At 41.3% G+C, this 26,214-nt stretch overlaps 1 protein-coding gene across 1 annotated transcript in view; it reads left to right on the top strand.

Annotated features, from left to right (window-relative positions):
* dnah9 (dynein, axonemal, heavy chain 9) overlaps positions 1-26,214 on the top strand; it is a 294,000-nt gene that overhangs the window by 48,119 nt on the left and 219,667 nt on the right. The window contains 23 exon segments of the mRNA XM_028475526.1: positions 386-627; positions 1,640-1,775; positions 3,736-3,932; positions 3,992-4,254; positions 4,321-4,482; positions 5,390-5,612; positions 5,678-5,844; positions 9,208-9,351; positions 9,849-10,008; positions 11,240-11,395; positions 12,134-12,266; positions 14,940-15,163; positions 15,165-15,218; positions 19,029-19,038; positions 19,041-19,158; positions 19,787-19,904; positions 19,907-19,915; positions 21,054-21,153; positions 21,466-21,542; positions 21,544-21,651; positions 24,087-24,119; positions 24,121-24,327; positions 24,429-24,589. Coding sequence (XP_028331327.1) covers positions 386-627; positions 1,640-1,775; positions 3,736-3,932; positions 3,992-4,254; positions 4,321-4,482; positions 5,390-5,612; positions 5,678-5,844; positions 9,208-9,351; positions 9,849-10,008; positions 11,240-11,395; positions 12,134-12,266; positions 14,940-15,163; positions 15,165-15,218; positions 19,029-19,038; positions 19,041-19,158; positions 19,787-19,904; positions 19,907-19,915; positions 21,054-21,153; positions 21,466-21,542; positions 21,544-21,651; positions 24,087-24,119; positions 24,121-24,327; positions 24,429-24,589 — 3,202 coding nt within the window.

The following is a 26,214-nucleotide window of genomic DNA, read 5'->3' as shown; positions in this document are numbered from 1 at the left end:
CTACAGTGTACGTTCACTGTGAAAGTTCTGTATTTAGTTTTACTGGTAGACTTTGGCACAAGTTTTCATCAGGTTGGGGGTGGAGTCCCTGGGTGGAGTTAACAGCAGAGAGGAGGGTATCTTCATTCCAGATTTCACTTGTGACGTCACAAATGTTTCTTTGTGTTGTAAGACTTACACAGACCACAAACAAACATTTTGTGTTCTGGTGGACACTTATTTAGTCGCTTTTTACTGATGCAAAATAATGTGTTTTGTTAGACATAAATCTACTAATAAGGACATTTAGAAGATTTTAGGAGGATTACTTTACCAGGCAGTGACCTGATCCGTTCTAATCTGACCTGATCCGTTCTCTCTGGGGCTGAACCACCTCTTCCTTTAGATGTTTGGCAGTACATCCTGGAGGTTCGGGACTCTGTGTGTGACCTGGAGAACCGGCTCCAGAGGACCAAGGACAACGTGGAGGAGATCCAGAGCTGCATGGGGCTTTGGGCCACGCCCCTCTATGACAGGAAGGAGGGCCGTAAAGAGGCTCTGCTCAGCCTGGAGGACCGGACTGAGAGGATCCACAGGTTCTACTCTCTCATCCGCTCCTCTGGAGAGAAGATCCACTTCCTACTCAAGGTGACCTCAGTTCTAGTGTCATTCTGTCGCTCTACGGCAGGGGTGTTCGACTCATTTTAGTTCAGGGGCCAAATACGGATCAGTTTGACCTCAAGTGGGCCACAAGTTTTAGGTTGGGGATAACAGCAAATTCAACATTATTGTGCCCTAGTTTGCACTTCCACGTATAAATGATATAAATATAAATGATATAAATATAAATGATATGAATGTAAATTATATAAATGTAAATGATTAAATATAACTGATATAACTCTACTGCTTGCCTGTCCTTCTCTCCTGTCCCTGTCTCCCATCTCCCTGCTCTCCTGTCCCTTCTCTCCCTTCCCTGACCTCTCCTGCCCTGTCTCTCCCTGTCCTCTTCCCTGTCCCTGCTCTCCCTCTCCTGCTCTCCCTGTTCCCTGCTTTCCCTCTCCCTTTTCCCTGTCCCTGCTCTCCCTGTCCCTGCTCCTCATCTCCCTGCTCTTCCTCTCCCTGCTCTCCTGTCCCTTCTCTCCCTCTCCCTGTCCATGCTCTCCCTGTACCTGCTCTCCCTGTCCCTGCTCTCCCTGTCCCTGCTCTCCCTGTCCCTGCTCTCCCTGTCCCTGCTCTGCCTGTCCCTGCTCTCCCTGTCCCTGCTCTCCCTGTCCCTGCTCTCCCTGTCCCTGCTCTCCTGTCCCTGCTCTCCTGTCCCTGATTAATGATATATCAGTCCCCGCAGGAACTTCACTTAAATTTCCCTGATTTTGGAAATTTGGGGAATTTCATGGAATAATTTGAGGAAAATTTACCAGATTTTGGGAAAAAATGAGAGTTCTTCTTTTAACGATTTGAGATTAAAAACAACTGCTGTCATGATATAAGAACTAGAAAACTGAGCTCTGCAAATATTGTGGATTTGTTGTCAATTGGTATATTTTTACTCACATTCTGTGTATTTCTTTGTTGTTTTGTGTTTCTGCTGTTATTGTGTGTTTTTTTTTATCATTTTGTGTTTTGTTGTCATTTTGTAAATAATTTGTGTTTGTTTCAGAACAACCAGGATCTGTTCACAGCCCAGTCGTCCTCTGAGGCGTGGAACAACTACGTGGAATACGTCGACCACATGGTCATTGACGGATTCTTCAACAGCATCGAGTGCTCACTGAGGTTCTTCCTGGAAAACACGGGTAAGAGCTTTAAATTAGAACAGTGTTGTCCCGTGTACCATCATGTGTACCCCCCTCATATCATTAGTTCCTTCTCCATAGTCAGTGAAGATGTAGGAGCCATCATCTCTATTATCTCTTTTTTCTTCCATCCTTTGTTAACTCCTCCTACAACATCTGATTTTGACAAATAATCTCCCAAAACGTTCATAAAGTTCCAGAGATTAATGTTTGTACTTTTATAATTTGTAACTTTTAGACTTTTTGAGTTCTTAAATTTTTTGTGAAACTGCATTGATCCCACCTTACACCTACTTACACCTAAAAGTAATGCGTTACTGGAAAAAGTTACTTGAGTTACTTAGAATTAAAGAATGTATTATTTTTGTGTCATTAGTGTCCGTACAGCTTCATATTAGTGCTGTAATAATATAATAATCCACTGTTGATCAGCTGTGTGGTGGAGGAATAGTGGTTAATGATGCTGGTTTATAATCAGAAGGTCAGTGGTTTGAATCCCTCCTACCACTACTGATCCTGTATGAACATTGTTTTAGATAAAAGCCTCTGATAAATGAAATGTTACTGTATTAAACCCTACAGTTTATAATTATTAACATTAACAGAACTAAACTCTGCTCAGTATTAATCTTTACAAACAATAATCTGACTCAAACACTAAGTATTATTTTAATATCAGTTTATTTACCTGAGATCAGCAGAAACTGAAAATGTTACAATGAATTGTGAAATAAATAAAACACAAAACAACCTGAATATTATGAAAAATCAAAGATCAAAAATTAAAGTTACTTCAGCATCATAAAAAACGGTGTGTTTAGCATTAGAATGTTCCCTTACAGCTTAAGTACTAAAACTAGCAACAGTGTACAACATAAACACAAAACCTTCTAAAATAAAGAAATGAAAACAATCTGAATAACATTCATTTTAAATTTTGACTAATTCTGCTTTACAAAAACTGCTATAAAACAACCATAAATGATGTGCATATAAAACACAAAACAGCTGCTCCAAATTAAATGAGTACTTTTTAAACCTTAACACAGTAATGTAAAGTAAGCTGTGTGTATTCAAGGTGCACATTCTGCTGTTGACAATGCTTATAAATAAATAAACAAATAAAAATAAATGTGGAAAAAAATCATTTTTCTCAGCTACACAATGCTAAACATATCAGGCTAATACGTGTCATAGCGGTGACTCAGCAGTAGTGACAGACTGCTTATAGTCAGCGTCCGTTAAAATCCATACCCTGTTGTTTCAGTGCAGAGGCTTCCATCACGTCCACCAACGCAGCGTTAGCTTAGCGTTTAGCCGATGCATCTTTTGGAAACAGATGAGTAAAATAATACGTGTATTTCCACTCTGAGAATCACGTCCTGCTCTCGCATTGACTCATCATGATTGGTGCACGTGATGTAAACAGAAACACGCTGACAATGTTTCTTCTTCTGTTTTACCGTGGTTGGCACGGCATCCCGCAAACATATATAGCGCCACTGTAAACAGGAAGTACACTGCAGCTAGTACAGTAATGGACAAACGCACCATATTTACAGTACTAGTTACTGTCAAAAGTAACGTTGGGCGGTAACAAGTAACGCGTTACCGCCCAACACTGGTTTTGGATGTGTTCAGGAGAGATTATTGTCTCTACTATGAGTATTTTTGGTGTCATTTGGTGCATTTTCAGTGTTGTTTTGTATATTATTCAGTTATTTCTGTGTACATTTGTGTATTGTTCTGTATTTATGTAGTTACTTTGTGCAATTTTTTGTTTTGTTTTGTGTGTTATGAGTCTATGTATGTATTTCTGTGGTCATTTTGTGTTATTGGAGTTACTTTGTGTATTTGCTTTTGGTGCTGCCCAACATGTGGCCCGTGGGCTGCCAGTAGCCCATATGTGCTGTAGAATGTGGACACTAGGAGCAGACGGGCCATGGTTTCTCTCCCTCAGACCACACGTGTGTGCCGGCCCCTCTGTTTGAGGTCCAGCTGGATCTGAAGGTCCCTGACATGGTCTACACTCCGTCTCTGGAGGTCGGGGCTGGAGACGGTTTCTTGGAGCTGGTGGAGAGTCTCATCGATGACGTGTTCAGAATCTCGTCCCTGGTTCCACGCCTGGCCAATCATGGACCTGCTCCTCATTACCAGGTACGTGTTCTCTCACTTACTCTCCATCTCCAGTGCTCCTCACTGCTTCCTCTCACCAGGCTGACATGGAGGACATGGCTGACCTGGCAGACATGCGTCAGCTGCTCATGGAGCGTGTGCAGAGCACCATGGCAGCGTGCTGTGACTTCAGAATGTCTGTGGAGCGCTACAGCTACCTGTACATGGACGATAAGAAGGAGTTCATGCGTCACTTCTTACTTTATGGACACGTTGTCAGCAGCCAGGAGGTGGAGCTCCATGCTGATAATGGAGCTCCAACCAGTCCACCAACCCTGGAGCAGTTCAAGGAGCAGGTGGACAGGTAGGCCAGCATGAGTTAGCATGACTTGTCCTGTTCATGGACCATGTTGGGCTTTGTTTTCTGTAGCTATGAGAAGATCTACACGGAGGTGCAGGGTCTGGAGCCTGTACGGGTGTACCACGGTTGGATGAGGGTGGATGGACGCAGTATGAAGAGTTCTCTGCTCAACACCATCAAGAAGTGGAGTTTGATGTTCAAACAGCACCTGGTTGACTTGGTAACAAGCAGGTGAGGTTCACAGGCTCACATTATGACATTATTTGGGCCATATTATATAGTCATCTTAAAGATGGAAGTCCTTGTTTTATTTAGAAATAAAATGGCTTAAAAGTGACCAAAAATGGTGGAAAAGGTGGTGAAATGGGATTTTAAAATCAACAATAATTGGTTAAAAGTTGCAAATTGTGGGTAATGGAATTTCAAAATGTATGGAAATTTAGTTATTAGTTATTAAACTACCAAAATTTGGGCATTACAAATTGTGAATGTGGTTAAAATAAACATGAAATATGGTAAAAAGGCGTTGAAAGTAACAATAATTTAAAAACCACAGAAATTGGTAAAAAGTTGCAAATTAGAGTGGTCAAAAATGGACAAAAAAAGTAGTTAAAAGTGTTAATATTGGTTTGAAAGTGGCAGAAATAGGGAGGAGAAGTGGTTGGGGTCATCTAATAATAATAATAGGAACAATTAGTTTAAACTGGCAAATATGGACATGACAAATGGTGAATGTGGTTAAATTGGCAAAAAATAATCATGAAATATGATGAAAAGAGGTTAAAAGTGACAATAATGGGTCAACATATGTGACATTAGGTGTAAAGAGTTTATAAGTGCTGAACATGTGTTGGAAGTGGAAAAAGCATGTAAAAAATGTGATGTAAAAGTGTCAGAAATGGGAGAAATGTAGCAAAAATACATTAAAAGGAGCAAAAATATGACAAGAAAAAGTGATGAAAATAGGTTAAATTATGGTGAGTTTGGTGTAGATGTAGAAAAATGGTAAAAATAAGCAAAAATGGGCTGAAATTGTTCACAAAATATTCTTAGTTTCTTGAAGGCATCTGGTGACCTCCTCCCAGTGTCTTGCGACCCCAAGGTTGAGAACCGCTGATCATTACTTATGTGTCCACAGTCTGACTGACCTGGAGAGGTTCATCACTGTAGCTGAGGAGGGTCTCAGCCAGCGTGTTGAGGAGGGTGACTACGGGGGCCTGGTGGGGGTCATGGGTCACCTTCTCTCTATTAAGGAAAGACAAACCATGACGGACACCATGTTTGAACCTCTGCACCAGACCATGGCCCTGCTGAAGGTGTATGACCAGGATCTACCTGAGGTGGTCTACAGACAGTTGGAGGTAGGAGGATCCTCTCTGTTCTCTATCCTCCTCCATACACCATGTTCTATGTTCTACATCTGCAGGAGTTACCAGAGAAGTGGAACAATGTGAAGAAACATGCAGCACTGGTTAAACAGCAGGTGGCGCCGCTGCAGGCCATGGAGGTGGCCAGTCTGAGACGGAGGTGTGCAACGTTTGAGGTGGAGCAGCACACCTTCAGGGAACACTTTCACAACCACGGACCCTTCAGGTAGAACATCTCATCAGTCAGTCCCGTCAACATCTCAAACAGCTCCATAACCTTCTCTAACCTGGGGTCTCAAACCTTCTGCTCCTCCACTGTTTTTACAAGTTTGGCCTAAAATCTTCTAAACGTCCTTCTGATAAGATCTACTGTATGTGTATCATGTAAACAGGGTCATCAGTGAGGCAGTCACTGTCATGCTTTACCTTAACCCTGTTCTTCTTCACATCAAACATAAGGAGTGTCATTCAACTTTAGTCAGTACATTAAAGTATGGTCTACGCTAAGAATGTGTGATATGTTATTGTTTACAATATATCAACAAAAACATTCACACCAGTAAGAATATGTCATCTCACGATATAAACCATAAATTCCCATGTCAGAATTTAGCTAATAACGCCCCTAAAAACCTTGATCTGTAGGACAAAATATAACTCAAGTTTATTGTCAACAACTGTTTATTCTCTGGAGCTCAGCGCTGTTCATGGGAGCTCCGTGTGCGCCATCGCCCCTCACACACGTGGCGGTGCTCGTCATAGCTTTTAGCTGAAGCTACCGTACAGCGGTACATCATGGACCACTACTTATTGGTTCAGACCAGACAACCATCCAACAAAGTCAACCAGTCAAAGCTCCACAACAGATGAACCTGCAGCAACAATTATGAACTGGAAACTCAACTAAAGCTAACTAAGCTAAGCTAACACTGACACATAAGACTGGGCTAAGAGCTAACGCTAACAAAGGGCCACTGATTTGTTTATGGTTTGAACTAAGTCACTTTTTCACCTTAATAAACCCTTCTCATAGTCTCTGTGAGGGTAATACTAGTGTTTATGGGGTGATTGGGGGGGTCTATCTATCTATTTATCTATCTATACATCTATACATCTATCTATCTATCTATACATCTATTTATCTATACATCTATACATCTATCTATCTATTTATCTATCTATACATCTATACATCTATCTATCTATCTATACATCTATTTATCTATACATCTATACATCTATCTATCTATCTATATTTTTATCTATCTATATTTTTATCTATCTATATTTCCACACTCCCACATCATTCATGTGTTTTACTTGTTTCTCTTCCTCATACTGTTCACATGGTCACATGGTCACATGTTCACATGATCACATGGTCACATGATCACATGGTCACATGGGACAATGTGTGTGAAATCACCATTAGTGTCACTGTTATATCAGGATTATTTAGTGATCAGTTGTTTACGACAGTGACATAACCAAAGGGACCTGTAGGGGGAGCCCTAAACACAACTTATTTAGTTCTGCTTTAACACGTGTATAGAAAGATAACATGTTAGCATAAATACTAACGTCACTATTCATCACTCTCAACTTGTGAAACACAATATTTTTTAATTATATTTCATGTTTTCAGACAAAGCTGGTCCCATTAGACTAATGTAACAATTATTACATCTAAATATACTAATGATTAAATCATCAGCTTAAATAAATCAGATTCAGCAGCACTAAAAACACTATTGAAGTTATTTTTGTCCTTTTTTTGAGAAAATAATTTCTTTTTAAGTGAGGAAATACATTAATTTCAGACAATAACACTAATAAAGTGATCCACATGCACTAATATATGGTATGAAACATCAACCCATGAGCTTTGAGTCACCAGCTTTTTTAATGTGTCAGAGTTGATGAATTTAAATTAATTTGTTTGGACGGAACCTGCTTACATTTTAAGTTGAGAACTGTTTTATTTATTTATTGTTTTTGTTGTTATTATGATAAATACCAGAAATGATCAGGATCATTTCTTTAGTCTATATCGCCCATCCCTCGTAAACGCTGATGTTACTGCATCCTACATCCTTTAGCTCTGTGCTTTGTTACATAGTGAATAATTCAGTCATAGCGCGTGTTAAACGTGTTTCTAAATGTCTTCTACAGCCTGAAACTGAAAACTTCTCTTACACCCAATTTCTATTGGATACGTCTCCGCTGCGTTACGTCTCCGCTGCGTTACGTCTCCGCTGCGTTACGTCTCCGCAGCGTTACGTCTCCGCTGGGTTACGTCTCCGCTGCGTTACGTCTCTGCTGGGTTACGTCTCCGCTGCGTTACGTCTTCGCTCCGTTACGTCTCCGCTGGGTAACGTCTCCGCTGCGTTACGTCTCTGCTGCGTTTCGTCTCCGCTGCGTTACGTCTCCGCAGCGTTACGTCTTCGCTCCGTTACGTCTCCGCTGGGTAACGTCTCCGCTGCTTTACGTCTCCGCTGCGTTACGTCTCTGCTGCGTTTCGTCTCCGCTGCGTTACGTCTCCGCAGCGTTACGTCTTCGCTCCGTTACGTCTCCGCTGGGTAACGTCTCCGCTGCGTTACGTCTCCGCTGCGTTACGTCTCTGCTGCGTTTCGTCTCCGCTGCATTACGTCTCCGCTGCGTTACGCTACGCCACCAGAGCTGATACTTCACTTTAGTCTATGTAATAATTTTCACTGGGTCCGCTGCGCTGCGTGTCTGCTCCGTCCCAGCTGTGACAGTCCTGAGCTCTCTGGCAGATACTGTATATGCAGGGCTTCTTTTTCTGACAGACACCGGAGCATGACTCAGCAACTCAGCACAGAGCAAATACAGTGAAACAGGAAGTTGAACACATACTAAACATTAAAGCATTCGATCACTTTTAAATAAAAACACTTTAGATCATATTTCAAGTAACTGCATCACCAAAATGTCATAATGGGCGGGGCCAGGCCCGGAGTCAACAGGTAAGAGGTTTTCAGAGGAGAAGCTCATCCTTGAGGTGGAGACCTCTTTTACAGGAGGTGTTACTTCACCTGTTTATCTGTTTGTTGTTTATAACACTTTTAACTGCATTATGTATTACATGTGTGATACATTACGTTTAATCTGACTGCATCATGTAAATATCGCGAGAACTCCTCTGTCTCGTGATGTCAGTCGTCCAACCGGATTGCGCCGTAGCGCTATCACGACCCAACCGGTGGGATTACCGGACGGCGACAGCAGAGCAAAACCAGATAAGAGACGTATCCAGTGGAAAGGTGGGGTTAGTCAGCGTCTCCTTATTGTTCTTCCTGTGGAGTGGGTTCTGAACACAGTAAATAATGTCACCTTTCCCAGACTTCATTACAGAGTGGATATCTCCAGGCTCCGTCCGACAGGGCTAATTAAATCCTAACATAATGATAATTAATTTTTGGTAGAGATGCTTCATCACGTTGCCTCATTGTCAGATTAGTTGTGTGTGTAATTGCACTCTTAATAACCTGCTGATTATTTTCACATTAATGCCGGTTGTCAGTTTGTGGAGCTGAATATTCTGATTATTCATCTGATCCATCTCCAGGTTTGACACTAAGAACCCTCATCAGATGCTGGACGCCTTTCACCTTCAGATCCAGGAGAGAGAGGTGGTCATGAGCTCCCTGATGGGGTCTGGAAGTCTGTTTGAGGTCAACGTGTCTGACTACAAACAGCTCCGACAATGCAGGTGTGTGTGTAATATGTTTGTGTGTGTGTGTAATATGTCTGTGTGTGTGTGTAATATGTCTGTGTGTGTGTGTGTGTAATATGTCTGTGTGTGTGTGTGTGTAATATGTCTGTGTGTGTGTGTGTGTAATATGGCTGTGTGTGTGTGTGTGTGTGTAATATGGCTGTCTGTGTGTGTGTGTGTGTAATATGTCTGTCTGTGTGTGTGTGTGTAATATGTCTGTCTGTGTGTGTGTGTAATGTGTGTGTGTGTGTGTGTAATATGTCTCTTCAGTACATCATGTCATCTAAGGCTCTTATTATATACAGTAAATAGTCTGTAATTCATCTCAGATTATGCCGTTGAATTAAAATAATAAATTATATCAGATTAAACTTTAAGTGTTTACAAGGTGAGTTTAAAGAGAATTCAACTTTTATTCTGAATTAAATGAAGCTCTGATGTAAACGTGGCCATTGCTAGGTTTGTTAGCGTTTTCTCTTGTTTCTCATTACCAGACGTGAGGTGGGTCTACTGAAGGTTCTGTGGGATATGATCAGCGTGGTGGAATCCAGCATGGCCTCCTGGAGGACCACACCATGGAGAGACATCCACGTGGAGGACATGGAGCTGGAATGTAAACACTTCTCCAAGGACATCAGAGGACTGGATAAAGAGGTGAGACTTTAGGATGTGATCAGTGTCGGATTGGTTCCTGCAGACAGAGGAGTAAAGACTACTGATAGAGCTATTCTAGTAGAATCTAATGTATTTATAAAGCACTATTAAAAACAATATAAAAATACAGTTACATAATACAGTAACACCTTAACACTGGTTAAACATGAAGGAATGTACAGAAGAAGCTCAACAACAGAAAACACTCCGTCTCCTCTAAGTTTGCGATGCGTCAGAGGAACCATGAGCAACGCTTGATTGACTGACCTGAGATAACGTGCTGGGTGTAGGACACAGTCAGGTCAGACAGATAACGTGGGCGGGGCCATTGATGAATTTAAAATCAGTTCTGTATTGACTGAGCGCCAGTGAAGGGAACACAGAACATGTGATCATGTGTTTGTGAACACGTTAAAAGGTGTGTGAGTGAAGACTGACTGATGCTGGTGTACACAGCATTACAGTAGTCCAGTCATATAGTGACAAAAGCATGGATCAGTATTTAAAGTGATGCTTTGAAAGTGAGGACTTCATCTTTGCTAGTTGCCTCACCTTCACCACATAGTGGACTTGACAAACCGTGACAACGATTCTAGCTTTACTACCAGAATTACTCTGTCCAACGATCTATCATTGACATCTAGGATTTTATTTCATCAATCCTCCAGAAGTTGAGTTCTACTGAATTATTCTCACGCTTAAGGGACTCATAGATGTGGCTGTCATCAGCATATTAGTGAAATGACAAAGCAGGTACAGTGAGAACAGGAGGATCTGTAGAAAATAAAAGGTTTGTCAAAATGTACAATAAGTTTTTAAGTAAAATAACACCAATTAATTCATTTAAAAATAAAACTATAGTATAGATATATTTATGAACTCTAAAACTGAGAAAATAACCTCCATTCTATGATATTGTAATGCAGTGCATTACATTTAATCTGATTGGTCAGCTATGATGTGATACATTATGTTTAATCTGATTGGTCACTATGATGTGATACATTATGTTTAATCTGATTGGTCACTATGATGTGATGGACATTTAATGTTTTTTAGTTTCACAATATCTGTTGATCATTTTAAAACAAAAATAATAATTTATATATGTAACTCATCACTTATTTTAAAATGTACTTAAGTACAATTAAAATGACTGATTTTGAATTATACTAAAAAAGTACCCATAAAACAGTCTATTACCGTAACGTGAGTCCTTATAATCCTGTAGGTCAGAGCGTGGGACGCCTTCACAGGATTGGACAACAGGGTGAAGAACCTCCTCATCTCTCTACGAGCTGTGGCTGAGCTCCAGAACCCAGCGATCAGAGCCCGACACTGGCACCAGCTGATGTCTGCCACTGGGGTCCTTTTCACCATGAACCAGGTCTGGATCATTTCTACATACAGTACACATCATTCTTGTGCCTTAGTTTGCACTTCAGCTACAATAGTATTTAAAGTATGTAAAGCAATATCTAATCAATAAGTGACAGATATCAGTTATTGCACAATCTTATATTTCCTTGATTTTGTGCCCAATTTTTATTAAATTTGGTGAAATCTAGGAACCAAACCCTGGTTTAGTCCACGTTAAATGTTCATATATTTTTAAACTTAACAAAGTGAACCAAATGTTTTCTAAGTAATTACTTAAGATCAAGACCCGGGGGCCAAATTTGGCCATTTAGATCATCCAGTTCGGTTAGAAAGACAGAAAAACATCAATTATTGTGTAACTTACTAAATAATTTGGTTGTAGATATACCTTCTAAATACACTAATTCAGTCATTTTAAATCTCAAATTGTTCAAAGAACTAAATTTTCCTGAAATTATTTCACATAATTTCTCCAAATTAAATAAAAAATGAGTCACAAAATCAGTGAAATTTAAAAGATAAAATCCTGCAGACACTGATATCTGTCACTCATTGTCTGGATATCGTTGGTGCCGTATAAATATTTTATATATCATTTATTCATTTTGTGTGTGTGTGTGTGTGTGTGTGTGTTGTGTGTGTGTGTGTGTGTGTGTGTGTGTGTGTGTGTGTGTGTGTGTGTGTGTGTGTGTGTGTGTGTGTGTGTGTGTGTGTGTGTGTGTGTGTGTGGTGTGTGTGTATACAGGACACCACGCTGGCTGACCTCCTCATGCTCAACCTTCACTGCTTTGAAGATGAAGTCCGAGGGATTGTTGACAAAGCTGTGAAAGAGATGGGAATGGAGAAGGTTCTATCTGAGCTCAACTCTACCTGGACAGGTACACACACACACACACACACACACACAGCTCTGCATTACGGTCAGTGACATAAATCACACAAACACTTTTAATAGTTGATTTTTATTGATTCATTGTTGCAGCTTTAATTATCTTTTTTAAATCTACTCATCTATTCAACAAACCATGTGACCACATCATGGAGGATTTTGTATGTAAAGAAATAGACAGTAGCCTAGCGCTAACTGTAGACTATAGCCTAGAGCTAACTGTAGACTATAGCCTAGCGCTAACTGTAGACTATAGCCTAGAGCTAACTGTAGACTATAGCCTAGCGCTAACTGTAGACTATAGCCTAGCGCTAACTGTAGACTATAGCCTAGAGCTAACTGTAGACAATAGCCTAGAGCTAACTGTAGACTATAGCCTAGCGCTAACTGTAGACTATAGCCTAGAGCTAACTGTAGACTATAGCCTAGAGCTAACTGTAGACAATAGCCTAGAGCTAACTGTAGACTATAGCCTAGTGCTAACTGTAGACTATAGCCTAGAGCTAACTGTAGACAATAGCCTAGAGCTAACTGTAGACTATAGCCTAGAGCTAACTGTAGACTATAGCCTAGAGCTAACTGTAGACTATAGCCTAGAGCTAACTGTAGACTATAGCCTAGAGCTAACTGTAGACAATAGCCTAGAGCTAACTGTAGACAATAGCCTAGAGCTAACTGTAGACAATAGCCTAGAGCTAACTGTAGACAATAGCCTAGAGCTAACTGTAGACTATAGCCTAGAGCTAACTGTAAACAGTAGCCTAGAGCTAACTGTAAACAGTAGCCTAGAGCTAACTGTAGACTATAGTCTAGAGCTAACTGTAGACTATAGCCTAGAGCTAACTGTAGACAATAGCCTAGAGCTAACTGTAGACTATAGCCTAGTGCTAACTGTAGACTATAGCCTAGAGCTAACTGTAGACTATAGCCTAGAGCTAACTGTAGACTATAGCCTAGAGCTAACTGTAGACAATAGCCTAGAGCTAACTGTAGACAATAGCCTAGAGCTAACTGTAGACTATAGCCTAGTGCTAACTGTAGACTATAGCCTAGAGCTAACTGTAGACAATAGCCTAGAGCTAACTGTAGACTATAGCCTAGAGCTAACTGTAGACTATAGCCTAGAGCTAACTGTAGACTATAGCCTAGAGCTAACTGTAGACTATAGCCTGGAGCTAACTGTAGACAATAGCCTAGAGCTAACTGTAGACTATAGCCTAGTGCTAACTGTAGACAATAGCCTAGAGCTAACTGTAGACTATAGCCTAGAGCTAACTGTAGACTATAGCCTAGAGCTAACTGTAGACTATAGCCTAGAGCTAACTGTAGACTATAGCCTAGAGCTAACTGTAGACTATAGCCTAGCGCTAACTGTAGACAATAGCCTAGAGCTAACTGTAGACAATAGCCTAGAGCTAACTGTAGACAATAGCCTAGAGCTAACTGTAGACTATAGCCTAGAGCTAACTGTAGACAATAGCCTAGTGCTAACTGTAGACTATAGCCTAGAGCTAACTGTAGACTATAGCCTAGAGCTAACTGTAGACTATAGCCTAGAGCTAACTGTAGACTATAGCCTAGTGCTAACTGTAGACTATAGCCTAGAGCTAACTGTAGACTATAGCCTAGAGCTAACTGTAGACAGTAACCTAGAGATAACTGTAGACAATAGCCTAGCGCTAACTGTAGACAATAGCCTAGAGCTGACTGTAGACAGTAACATCTATAATTACACATTAATAAGCAGATAGAGATTAGGGACGTTGCTATGTGACTTTTATCCTTGTCGATCACACTGATGTTTATTTATCCACTAGTGACTAGTCTATTATACAAGGTTTTTCTATAACAGTTCAATTTAAACACAAAATTCATCTACAAGTCAAAACGTTGTCTTTAAAAATATTGTATGTATTAAATATTTATCTGAAAACATCCTCTGTATAACTAGTTATTATAATAGTAGTGAGATGTTCACACTGAGAGAGACGAGCAGCTGATGAACATCAAAGGATGAATCAAAGGAAGCAAATTACACTGAAAACAAACCAATGAACACACACAGCGTCTGCACACGCACGTACACCAACACACATTCACCAACGCGCACACACACACACACACTATGGGGGTGGATCCATTCTAAACTCATACACACCAGTCTAACACACGTGTACATGTCTAACTTTCACTAAACTTACCTATTGTCAGTAGTTAGGTGTAGTGACAGGTGTGAGTGAAGCTATAGTGATCATGTGACCTTCACTATGTAGCACCATCTACGTGACATGTAAACACTTGTTAGGCGTGCGCACACACACGTGCACGTCAGTAAGTGCATCACACCACACCTGTGTCTACGTGTGACTGATACATTTATGTTTGTTAGGTGTACATCCATGTTGGCGTAGGTGTGTAGACGCTTTAATGTGTATGTACACCTGCAAGCACACATGCGCACGTGACTTGTGCATTGTGCCCGTGTACGCATTCAAAGTTTATAGAAAATGTAGATCAGACGGGCAGGCACAGGGTACGTCATTTAAGCGTTCATTGGACTGGTGCACATGAATTTAAGATTGGATTCACCCCCCATACACGCATGCACACACACACACACACGGTGAGGTGAGGAGGGTCATGTTCTCTGTGACCCACACAGGTATGCAGTTCCAATACGAGCTCCACCACAGGACCCAGGTTCCTCTGCTGCGTACCAACGAGGAGCTGATAGAGACCCTGGAGGACAACCAGGTCCAGCTGCAGAACCTCATGTCCTCCAAGTACATCGCACACTTCCTGGATGAAGTGTCGTCGTGGCAGAACCAGCTCTCCATCGCTGACTCCGTCATCTCCGTCTGGTTTGAGGTGCAGCGTACGGGGACCCCACCTGGAGAGCATCTCATGCGGCTCTGAGGACATCAGGTCACAGCTGCCTGAGGTACGGGCTTCATAGCAGCTCTGCCTTGGCACTTGATTGTAGCTTAACAGGGGTTCTCAACCTTGGGGTCGGGACCTCATTAGGGGTCACAAGACACTGGAAGGGGGGTCGCCAGATGCCTTCAGAAAATAAGAATATTTTCTAAACAATTTTTCTGCAACTTCACCAAACTCACCATATTTTAACCTGTTTTAATCACTTTTTATTGCCATATTTTTGCTCCTTTAATGCATTTTTGATACATTACTCCAATTTCAGACACTTTTAACACTAATAAACCCTTTCCACCACTTTTACACCTAATGTCACATATGTTGACCTATTATTGTCACTTTTAAACCTCTTTTCACCATATTTCATGATTGTTTTTACCAATTTAAACCACATTCACCATTTATCATGTCCATTATTTGCCAGTTCAAACTATTGTTTCCAATATTGACACTTGAACCCTTTTAAACCACTTTTTCTCTCAGTTTTTGCCCTAACCCTAATTGTACATAACACTTTACCCCACCTTTTCCACCATGTTTGGTCGCTTTTAACTTATTTTTATTTCTGATTAAAACAAGGATTTCCATCTTTAAGATGACTATAACAAACAACCAACAAAATACAAGAAAATATCAATTACAACAGTGACTTTAAAAAGACCAGTGCCTCCACATCTTCCACGATAGCGAATGCACTAGTTGACATCAACCAGGCATATATAGAAACCGTTTTCCCACCACTTTTCCCAATTAACGTTGCATATGTTGACCCTGGTGTTACTTTTAACAGCTCTTTTTTTTTCTTTTTTTTTAACCACATTTTATGTTTTTTTTTTTCTAATTTAAGACCACTTTCAACGTCTTTTATTGGCCATATTTGCTAGTTTAAAACAATTTTTAAACTAACCCTAACCCTTTTAACCAATTTCTGTGGTTTCTATTCACCACCTTTTCCACCATTTTTTGGTAAAATTGAAACTTGTTTTATTTCTGATTAAAACAAGGATTTTTATCTTTAAAGTTTGTGTAAGAGCAAATTCTGACATTTTCTTCAAAAGTAAGTAAGTAAGTAATATTTATTAATATAGCACCTTTACAGACAGGAGTCACAAAGTGCTTCACAATACTACAGTGCATACAATACATACAAATTACAGTTACAGTCACAATAATATGATGGTCATAAAACAACCCTTTATCACTTGGAATTTAAAAATGCTTCTGAAAACGATAGGTTTTTCAGTTGGCTCTTAAAGCATCAACGGAATCAAGCAAACGCAGGAAAACGGAAGATCGTTCCAGAGCGTTGGCGCGACCGCCTGGAAGGAGCGATCTCCTCTATTTCTTGTAACGGTACGGGGGACCATGAGCAGGTTCGGATCCTGGACCTCAGCCTCCGGGAGGGGGTATAAGGACACAGACAAGTCTCTAATGTAGGAGGGAGCCTGACCATGCAAGGCTCTGAAGGTCAGCACCAGAATTTTAAAATTGAAACGAAAAGTGACTGGAAGCCAATGAAGGGCTTTTAGAATGGAAGTAATATGGGCCCTTTTGTTTGTGCGAGTCAGTAACCTCGCTGCAGAGTTTTGTACCTGCTGAAGACGAGACAAGCGCCTTTTTGTTTAGACAGGAAAATAAGCTGTTACAATAGTCTAAACGGGAAGACACAAAGGCGTGGATAATCATCTCAAGATCATCTCTGGACACAAGTGAACATAGTTTAGAGATTTTCCCTCAGTTGGTAAAAACAGTTCCTTGTCAACTGTTAGAGTGGTGCTCTAATGACATTGCTTTGTCAAAGATAATGCCAAGATTTCTAAGGCTTGTTTTAAGCAGACAAACTCAGGTCGCCCAAATACTGGTGAATCCCTGTGCATAGCGTCATCAGGGGCAAACCCACAGCACCTCCGTTTTGTCTGGGTTTAGTTGTAGGGGAATTTGCAAAACAAACCGGCCATTGTTTAACTTGCGCAAGACATTTCAGCAGAGAGGCGTAATTCTGGATCTCAGAGGGCTTAAAGAGCAGTAAACACATTAAATAGGTCATAATGTATTTCCTTAAAACATGTACAAATCATTCACCATTTTATAATGATAATTATAGAGTTAGATTCACAAACATTGTTTCAAATTTCTGTTCAGGAGTTATTGGTGGGGTCAGAAATCATAGCTGTGTTATGTAACAGAGCCATCATTAGCATAAACCCCACCCTGCTGCTGAAGCACGCCAAACTTCCGTCGGCCTCCAGTGGGCGTAATTCGGCCCCTAGCCGAAAACAAAAACACATATGTGGAATCGGGGGAATAAAACGCGTCCGCTGGTTGTCCACTTTTTCATGAAATTAGCACTTTTTTTGCTCCGCAATTGTGTGGTTTGCCTCTAGCGGGCGGAGCAGGAACTTTTCCTTTCTGCGACAGAAAGGCCTGATCCGAGCACTTATGAAAAACCAACACAGCCCCCAGTGGGTCTCAGAGCAGAGAGAGTGCTTGTTTTTCCATGATTTTGAGACAGAATTTTATATACTTAGCGATTTTTTTTCATCTTTCAATATTGGCTCAGTGGTCAATGACACATGTTTCTGTGGTGTGACAAACTCATAACACACATTTATTTCTGCTTTACACAGATTTGAAAAGCAACACTGTGTAACTTTTGGCCACTCGGGGGCACTAGACCTGTAATTTTCACATCAAGCGCCCTAGTGGCCACAAACAACTGTCACAAAAATCAACAAACTGTCAGTCGGGGGGCCAGCCTCTCTTGTCTTTTGATTGTGTATGCAGACAGTCGTAGACCTGTTGGTTGAAGAGAGATCATCGACTCACTATTAAAGAAAAGTAAAGTTAGTTTTATGTAAGTATAATCTGTCTCTTCCGTCCTTCACTGTCTGTAGAGCCACAGCAGCAGCCCCTCCCCCGCTACAGTGAGGCAGCTGCAGCAGAGGGCTGTACTACACTTCCTCAATTTATCAAGGCAAAATGAAAGAAGTTATCTTCTTGAATAAGTTTAGATTGTGACTGAACTTATCTTTTAGTAACTCGTATGTTGATCATTGAAACCGTAAAAGTGGAGCTGTCTATGATTAGAAAGAAGTGATCAGACCGCTCTCTCGCTCCTCTGTCTCACACACACACACACACACACACAGTTCCCTGGTCATCACGTCAGTGGAGCGATAAAGTGATGGATTGACCAAAAAGCACCACTCCTGAAAAATAGTAGCACAAGCCTTAGCTTACCTCCATCAGTATTTTAATCAGAGCCTGTGGTCACAGGACTGCCGGTAAAGTGAAATGTTCTCCAGGCATTCTCCAGGTCACATGACCTGGCTAACGACGGTCCGTCTCCTCCAAACTTACATCGTCATTATTTCCAGAGGGAATCCCCCGGTCAGAGCATTGATACTGTCAGTGCTGTAGATTAGTCTGAGGAATCATTTAAAATAACTCATATGGGTCAATCTTTAGGTCACAAAGTCTACGGTGTGGCTTTAAGATGACCATCATAATAATAATAAAAGTGATATTATCAGCATGAATTAATAAATGTGGTTATCACAGATTCATAGAACAATAGACCATCATTTTACTGACTTTATGGATGGACCCCAAAAATCTCTCCCCTGTTATTCCTCCTTATAGATGGTCCTGTCTCCACATGTTCTTCAAATGTTCATGAAAAGGTTGAGAACCACTGGTTTGATCGAAGCGGATATTACACATTATAACTGGTCTCATGAGGCCCAGATGTTTGTTACCAAACCTCCATCTTTCTCCTCACTGTTAATCGTTGGTGCTGGTGTGAAATCATCTGCAGGACTCCAGGCGCTTGAAGGGATGGATGAGGATTTTAAAGAATTGGCGAACGCGATGCATCAAACTCCCAACGTGTGGAGGCCACCAATAAAGCTGGCCTGTTGGCCAGGCTGGAGCAACATCCAGAGCAGGTCAGAGGTTCATATTTATCTGCTCTACACAAACAGTGAAGGGAGTTTTAATTCTTCTCATTATTTGAAAACTGTGAATTGTGAACATATTGATCCTTTACCACTGTATCAGAACCTGGGCCCAGTTTTTCAAACGTCCAAACGTCAAGATCCAAAATCAGCAATAGTGTCCATCTATTCTGGATCAGATTCCATCCATCAAAGGTTGTCCCTTGGACAAAATCAGATCATTTTAATCTGGAGTTAAACCCTGTGGAATAACCAGACTGATCATTGTTGTGGTGTGTAATTATATTATATTAGTTTTTCCTTCACTTCTTTCTTCCTGTGAGATGATTATGAACGTTTGCTGATGGAGAAACTCCAGTGAAAGCCAAGAAAAGTTACAGAAAATAGCAAAGAGCATAGTTTTTACTGTTGTAAAACTTGTGATATAATGTATGTGATGTCCTAAAGCAGTGAAGCAGGTAATTACGTTTTACAGCGACTTCAACATTTAGTGGAGAAATGTGAGAGAAATTAGTGAAAAGGTGCAGCATTGAAGGATGGTACATAAACCTGTGTGTGCGTGTGCGTGCGTGTACATACGTGTGTGTGTGTGTGTGTGTACGTGTGTGTGTGTCCACAGACTCTCCCTGTGTGAAAAGGCTCTGTCTGAGTATCTGGACACCAAACGTCTAGCGTTCCCCAGGTTTCTACTTCATCTCCTCAGCAGATCTACTGACATCCTCTCCAATGGAACCAACCACCCCACCAGGTGGTTTGAACACATCCAATACACCAGGGTTTTCTCAACCTTTGGGTCAGGACATAATGTTGGGGTCGCAAGACACTGGGAGGGAGTTACCAGATGCCTTTAAGGACTAATAGAGTATTTTTGAAACAATTTGAGCCCATTTACTCTCATTTCTGACACTTCTACATCACATTTTAATGCCTTTTCTGCAATTTTTTTCCACTTTTAAGACATGTTCATCACTTATAAACCCTTTCCACCACTTTTACACCTATTGTCACATATGTTGACCCAATATTGTCACTTTTAAACTATTTTCACACGTATTTTTTTGATAATTTACCACATTCACCATTTGTTATGACCATTATTTACCAGTTTAAACTAATTGTTCCAATATTGATACTTTGAACCATTTTCCCACCTTTTTAACCTTTTTCTGTGGTTTTTAAAATCCCATTTCACCTCCTTTTCCATCATTTTTGGTCACTTTGAACCATTTTATTAGTGATTAAAACCATGATTTCCATCTTTAAGATGACTATAATAATAATAATAAACGTTCCTGGATAACAGTGGATATTATACAGATGAATAAATAAATGTGGTTATCACAGATTCATAGAACAATGGACCATCATTTTACTGACTTTTAGTATGGGAACCCAACAATCTGAACCCCCTTTATTCCCCCTTATAGATGGTCCTGTCTCAACATGACTGTTCTTCAATGTTCATGTCTGTGTTCAACCACCTTCAGCTACAGTGGGGGTCCTGCTCTCTGGAACCTTTATTTGGAGGGTCCCCGCTCTATGGGACCTTTATTTTTGGAGGGTCTCCTGCTCTCGTGGACCTTATTATTTTGGAGGGTCCCGCTCTCTGGGACCTTATTTTGGAGGGTTGTGGGATGTAAAGGTTGAGAACCACAGCAGTAATAAGCTATACACTGTCACTAGTTGGTACAGTACCTGTGTGCACCACAGGGGGGCTCTGTTGCTCAGTTTAAATGTACATCAACGTCTCATCAGCAGGACCTCATGTTGGACACTAGAGATAGGAAATACACTGAGTTAGACCTGAAGTTTGCATCATATGTGCAGCTGTGACCTTTTTAAACCAATCTGGTGCGTGCGTGTGTTGTGTGTGTGTGTGTGTGTAGGTCCAGAAGCAAATTCTCTCTAAGCTGTTTGACAACATGTCTAAGCTCAGTTTGAATCAGGACGAGCAAGGAACTCTTTCTAAGAACCATATGAGGGAATGTAACGCAGCAGAGGGACGAGTAACGTTGCCTTTACCCATCTGTAGGACTAGCTCTGGACAGGTAAACAATCATATTCAACATTGAAGCCAAATATCTTAGCTGCAGGTGGGCGGAGCCTCCTACCTGCCCTTTGCTCTAATGGAAAGAAAAGCTCACGTCCATAATAATAGAGACAAATGAAATTGACTTCTTTCTCTGTCTCGGGGGCGTTTTGCATATCAGAGCCCATAAATCCATTAATTTATTCCATTACATTCCATAGTATTTGTCTGACTTCACTTCCACTCTATGCTTATACTGACCTCATTAGACTCTATTGATAACACACACCAGCAGACATTCTTCCTTCACCCACTCATCCACTGCTCTCAGGTGGAGATGTGGTTGAAACCGCGTGTTGGACACCATGCGCGCTACAGTCCGCCATGAGATGACTGAGGCGGTGTCAGCGTATGAGGATAAACCCAGAGCGTGGCTGTTTGACTACCCAGCTCAGGTACACAGTTAACTACACAACACTAATGCTGGTGCACAGGGGGAATGAGCCTCTGGGGGTTCACAGGGGGAGGAGCCTATGGACTTAACAGGGGGAGGGAGCCTTTGGGCGCACAGGGGGAGGAGCCTTGGGCGCACAGAGGGAGGACCTATTGGACGTACAGGGGGAAGAGCCCTCTGGGCGTACAGGAGGAGGAGCCTCTGGGCGCACAGGAGGATGAAAAAAATAAACAAAGACAATATTTTTTAATGGGTGTAATATTAATTAACATACAGTTACATGAGTGACAGTTGTTCTGATAGGTTTTTGCTGTAGGCTTAGACCATAAGTTCTATTTGGTTCTACTACTGTCCACGTTCATTGTAACATTTTGAAATAATATTCCCTTATTTGTAACTTTCTGTAAAGATCCTTGTTTGTTAGTTCATGACTGTTTTTTTTATTCCTGATGATTGTACAAAGGTCGTTAATACTGAATTAAACCAGGTTCTAAATCTGTAGTCCAGTTTTCCTCCTTTAAATTTGTTGTCAAAGGCGGGGCCAAGTTCCTACTATATTTTATTCTTTTTCAAGATAGCGAAACAGAATGGAATTTATCGCATTAATATTGAATTACACCTGATCAACAGAATCAACCTGTTATGTATAGTTTTAGTCATTGTGGTTCTCTTTAAGTTTTTCTAAGAGTTTTTGAGCCTCTTGTCTTTGTGTCCCTGGTATTCCTGCTAGTGGCTCCTCCTCCCAGTGATGTCACTGTGTTTGGGTTGTCAGTGATTAGCTCCCTCATGTTTCCACCCAGGTGTGACCTGCTCCTAATCAGGCCAGTTTGAACAGAGAATAGCTGCTGGTTCTTTGTGTTCTGCTGTGTTTTGTTCTCTGCTTCCTGGTTTCTTTGTGCCTCATTGAGCATTAAAGATAGACTATTATTATCAACGTTATACCTGTCTCTGCGTTTGGGTCCACATTCCCACACCTTTTTTTTTTTTTTTATTCTTCTTCGTGTGGTTTACTTTGAGCGTGAGAGCTGTATGTGTTTGTTGGCTGAGCTGCTCTCTACTGTTAAAGTTACATTACTGTTGGAAATGCACAAAATATAAATAGTTCAATAAAAGCTGGTGATGGAAACACCTGAATTTAAAAAAAATGCTTAAATATTTTTTTATATTGAAATGTGTCACAAAAGCTCAAAGGAAACACTTTTTTACACAAATACAGGTCACAGAACATGACGTACCTGGTCACATGACGCACATCCAATAGCAGCTTAAATAACCATGTGTTTTACTGTAATGTGCACTTTTTTAGGCAGAAAACAATCACAACTGTGTGTGGATAGCAAAAATAAATTGGCTTTGGTGATCACTGATCCCCCTTGTAACAGAGTGAGACATGCAGGGAACTCAGTGTCCTGTCTATAGACACGCCCACGTCATTCAATTCATTCAACTTTATTCATATAGCGAAAATTACAATAAAATATAAGAAAAGAACCCAACAAGATCCACATGAACATTTAGTGACAGTGGGAAGAAAAAAACTCTCTTTTTTATAGGAATAAATCTCCTTTAGAACCAGGTTCAGAGGTGGAGAACATCTGCTGTGACTGGTTAGGGTTAGTGAACAGAGGGGACAAACAGAATAGAATAGAAGGATAGACCATCAGAATGTTCTAGACTAGTTAAGCTGTGAACCATTGATCAGGAACCACCAGCTCCAGCATCAAGAACACCTGAAACAGAAAAGAGAACCCTCAGAGTTAGAGGAGAAGACACAGACTGCAGAACAACATGATACACTCGTTCCTAGTGGTTATGTTAATATTAATATTAAACGTTTTGTTGAATCCACCATAATCTGAAATGTTACAACTACAGACAAGGTTTCATCTTGTAATGGTCACATGTAATGATCTATGTGGTGGACATCAGTGTAAATGGTGTGAAGCAGTGTGAGCAGTATGATGGGTTATGCCACTCATGAATATGCATAAGTGAGGCCACAAATCAGCCTGTTTGTGTAGAGGTTGGTCAGAGTGACTTTTCAGAGGCTAAAACTCTAGAAAACAGACGAGTTTGGGAAAATAAACCTTAAATACTGGTGTTTTTTGGGGTTCTTAGAACAAATTGAGATGATGGTGAAATACAGCATGATATGGAACCTTTAATAATTATGAGTGCATTATTAGATGTGAAACTACCTTTGAACGCAGTGTTCTAAGGAGGTTTGGAGCATTCATCTTCCTGCAGAGAAGTCTCACAGCATGAGATTTCACCAGTTAACAAGCTCCGCCCCCCAAAACAACCTTCTATGGAAACACCTTCAAACACACATTAGACTTTGTCGACATCAAGAAATATTAGAAATATTATTATTATTTTGCAAAATACTGTAATTGAAACCCAGCTCATGTGAACTGTGCTGTTCTCATGTCTAAGGTGGCGCTAACGTGCACTCAGATCTGGTGGAGGCACTGACGTAGGCCTGGCCTTTGGTCGTCTGGAGGAGGGCTACGACAACGCCATGAAGGAGTACTACAAGAAGCAGGTGTCCCAGCTCAACACCCTCATCTCTTTGCTGATTGGCCAGCTCACGCCAGGCGATCGGCAGAAAGTCATGACCATCTGTACCATCGACGTGCACGCCAGAGACGTGGTGGCCAAGATGATCAGTCAGAAGGTGAGAGGTGCACACGCAGTGATCGATGCTGAGTCATGTTCTTCATTAGCTCCTGTAAAGCATGAATTGTGTTGAGCTGTGTGATGTTTTGTACTTTGCAGGTGGACAGTTCTCAGGCGTTTGTGTGGCTGTCTCAGCTGAGGCATCGCTGGGACGACCACGACAAGCATTGTTTCGCCAACATCTGTGACGCCCAGTTCCTTTATTCCTACGAGTACCTGGGCAACACGCCACGACTGGTCATCACCCCGCTAACAGACAGGTATGTTAGCTGTTAGCGCTGAATGAAAACCAATAGGAAGTCACTGTTTTTTATGGCACAGAGGGGAGTAGATCTTTATTTCTTGATATGATCCACACACCGAAGTTGACCAATTGTTCCATAATTGTTCAATATTCACACTGTAAATGTTTAGTTAGATCAGATCAATACTTTTTGAGATATGAACAATTTAGTGCCCCCCCCCTCCTTATTATCTGTAACTCATCACATTTAAAGGTAAATATGGTATAGTAATAAGCTCCACCCACTCTCTCAGAATATAGAAATAGATCTGCTATACATCCTATCTGGTGGACATGTCAGCTCCTCTAAATAGTCACAAAGTGTGTGTTTGGGTCTGGAACATGTTGGGTCTTCAGTAAACTACTTAGCATATGTCTCAGCTCCCTGTAATGTGATCAGCTTAGAGCTATGAACATAGACTGTTCACATCACTAATGATTAGTCACAGATATGCATTGGTTCTAGACTCACACACTCTGGAAATATGAACATATACTGTTTTTACTATTTTCATTGTTCCTACATGTGGAAAAGTAAGAAACAATATGATTTCTTTTAATTTATACTATAAAGCAGTGTTTCTCAAATGGAGAGAGAGGAGAATTTAAACAATTTCATCCATCCATCTTCTCCCACTTAGCCGTTTCCGGGTCGCGGGGGCAGCATCCTCAGTAGGGAGGCCCAGACTTCCCTCTCCCCGGCCACTTCCTCCAGCTCTTCCGGGGGGACCCCGAGACGTTCCCAGGCCAGCCGAGAGACATAGTCCCTCCAGCGTGTCCTGGGTCTTCCCCGGGGCCTCCTTCCGGAGGGACGTGCCCTGAACGCCTCACTAGGGAGGCGTTCAGGGGGCATCCTAATTAGGTGCCCGAGCCACCTCATCTGGCTCTTCTCGATGCGGAAGAGCAGCGACTCTACTTTGAGCCCCTCCCGAATGACTGAGCTTCTCACCCTATCTCTAAGAGAGAGCCCAGCCACCCTACGGAGGAAACTCATTTCGGCCGCTTGTACCCGTGATCTTGTTCTTTCGGTCATGACCCAAAGTTCATGACCATAGGTGAGGGTTGGAACGTAGACCGACCTGTAAATCGAGAGCTTCGCTTTTTGGCTCAGCTCCCTCTTTACAATGACGGACTGGTGCAGACTCTGCATCACTGCAGACGCCGCACCAATCCGCCTGTCGATCTCTCGCTCCATCCTTCCCTCACTCGTGAACAAGACCCCGAGGTACTTGAACTCCACCACCTGGGGCAGAAACCTCATCTCCAACCCGGAGAAGGCACTCCACCTTTTTCCGGTCGAGAACCATGGACTCGGATTTGGAGGTGCTGAGAATTTAAACAATTTAAAGCATTAAAATATGGAGTTTTATAATCACTTTTAGTTAGAAATCATAATCATACTGAATATTACCAGCAACTCACTAAACAACAACAAAAACACAAAATAAAAGAAAAATATACTGAATAATGACATATTATTATTATAGCCGCAAGCGATGATAAACGGCCATCGCCTTTGCCGCGCCTCCTTCACCTAATTGTACCGCCTTTGGCAATCTGCGCCTCTTTTGTCGTGCTCGCTTTGCTGCACCGCCTTCGATA

The sequence above is a fragment of the Gouania willdenowi genome, chromosome 19, assembly GCF_900634775.1.
Source record: "Gouania willdenowi chromosome 19, fGouWil2.1, whole genome shotgun sequence".
Classification (NCBI taxonomy): Eukaryota; Metazoa; Chordata; class Actinopteri; order Blenniiformes; family Gobiesocidae; genus Gouania; species Gouania willdenowi.
The sequence above is the reverse complement of the archived record's forward strand: the minus strand, read 5'-3'. Positions and strand labels throughout refer to the sequence as shown.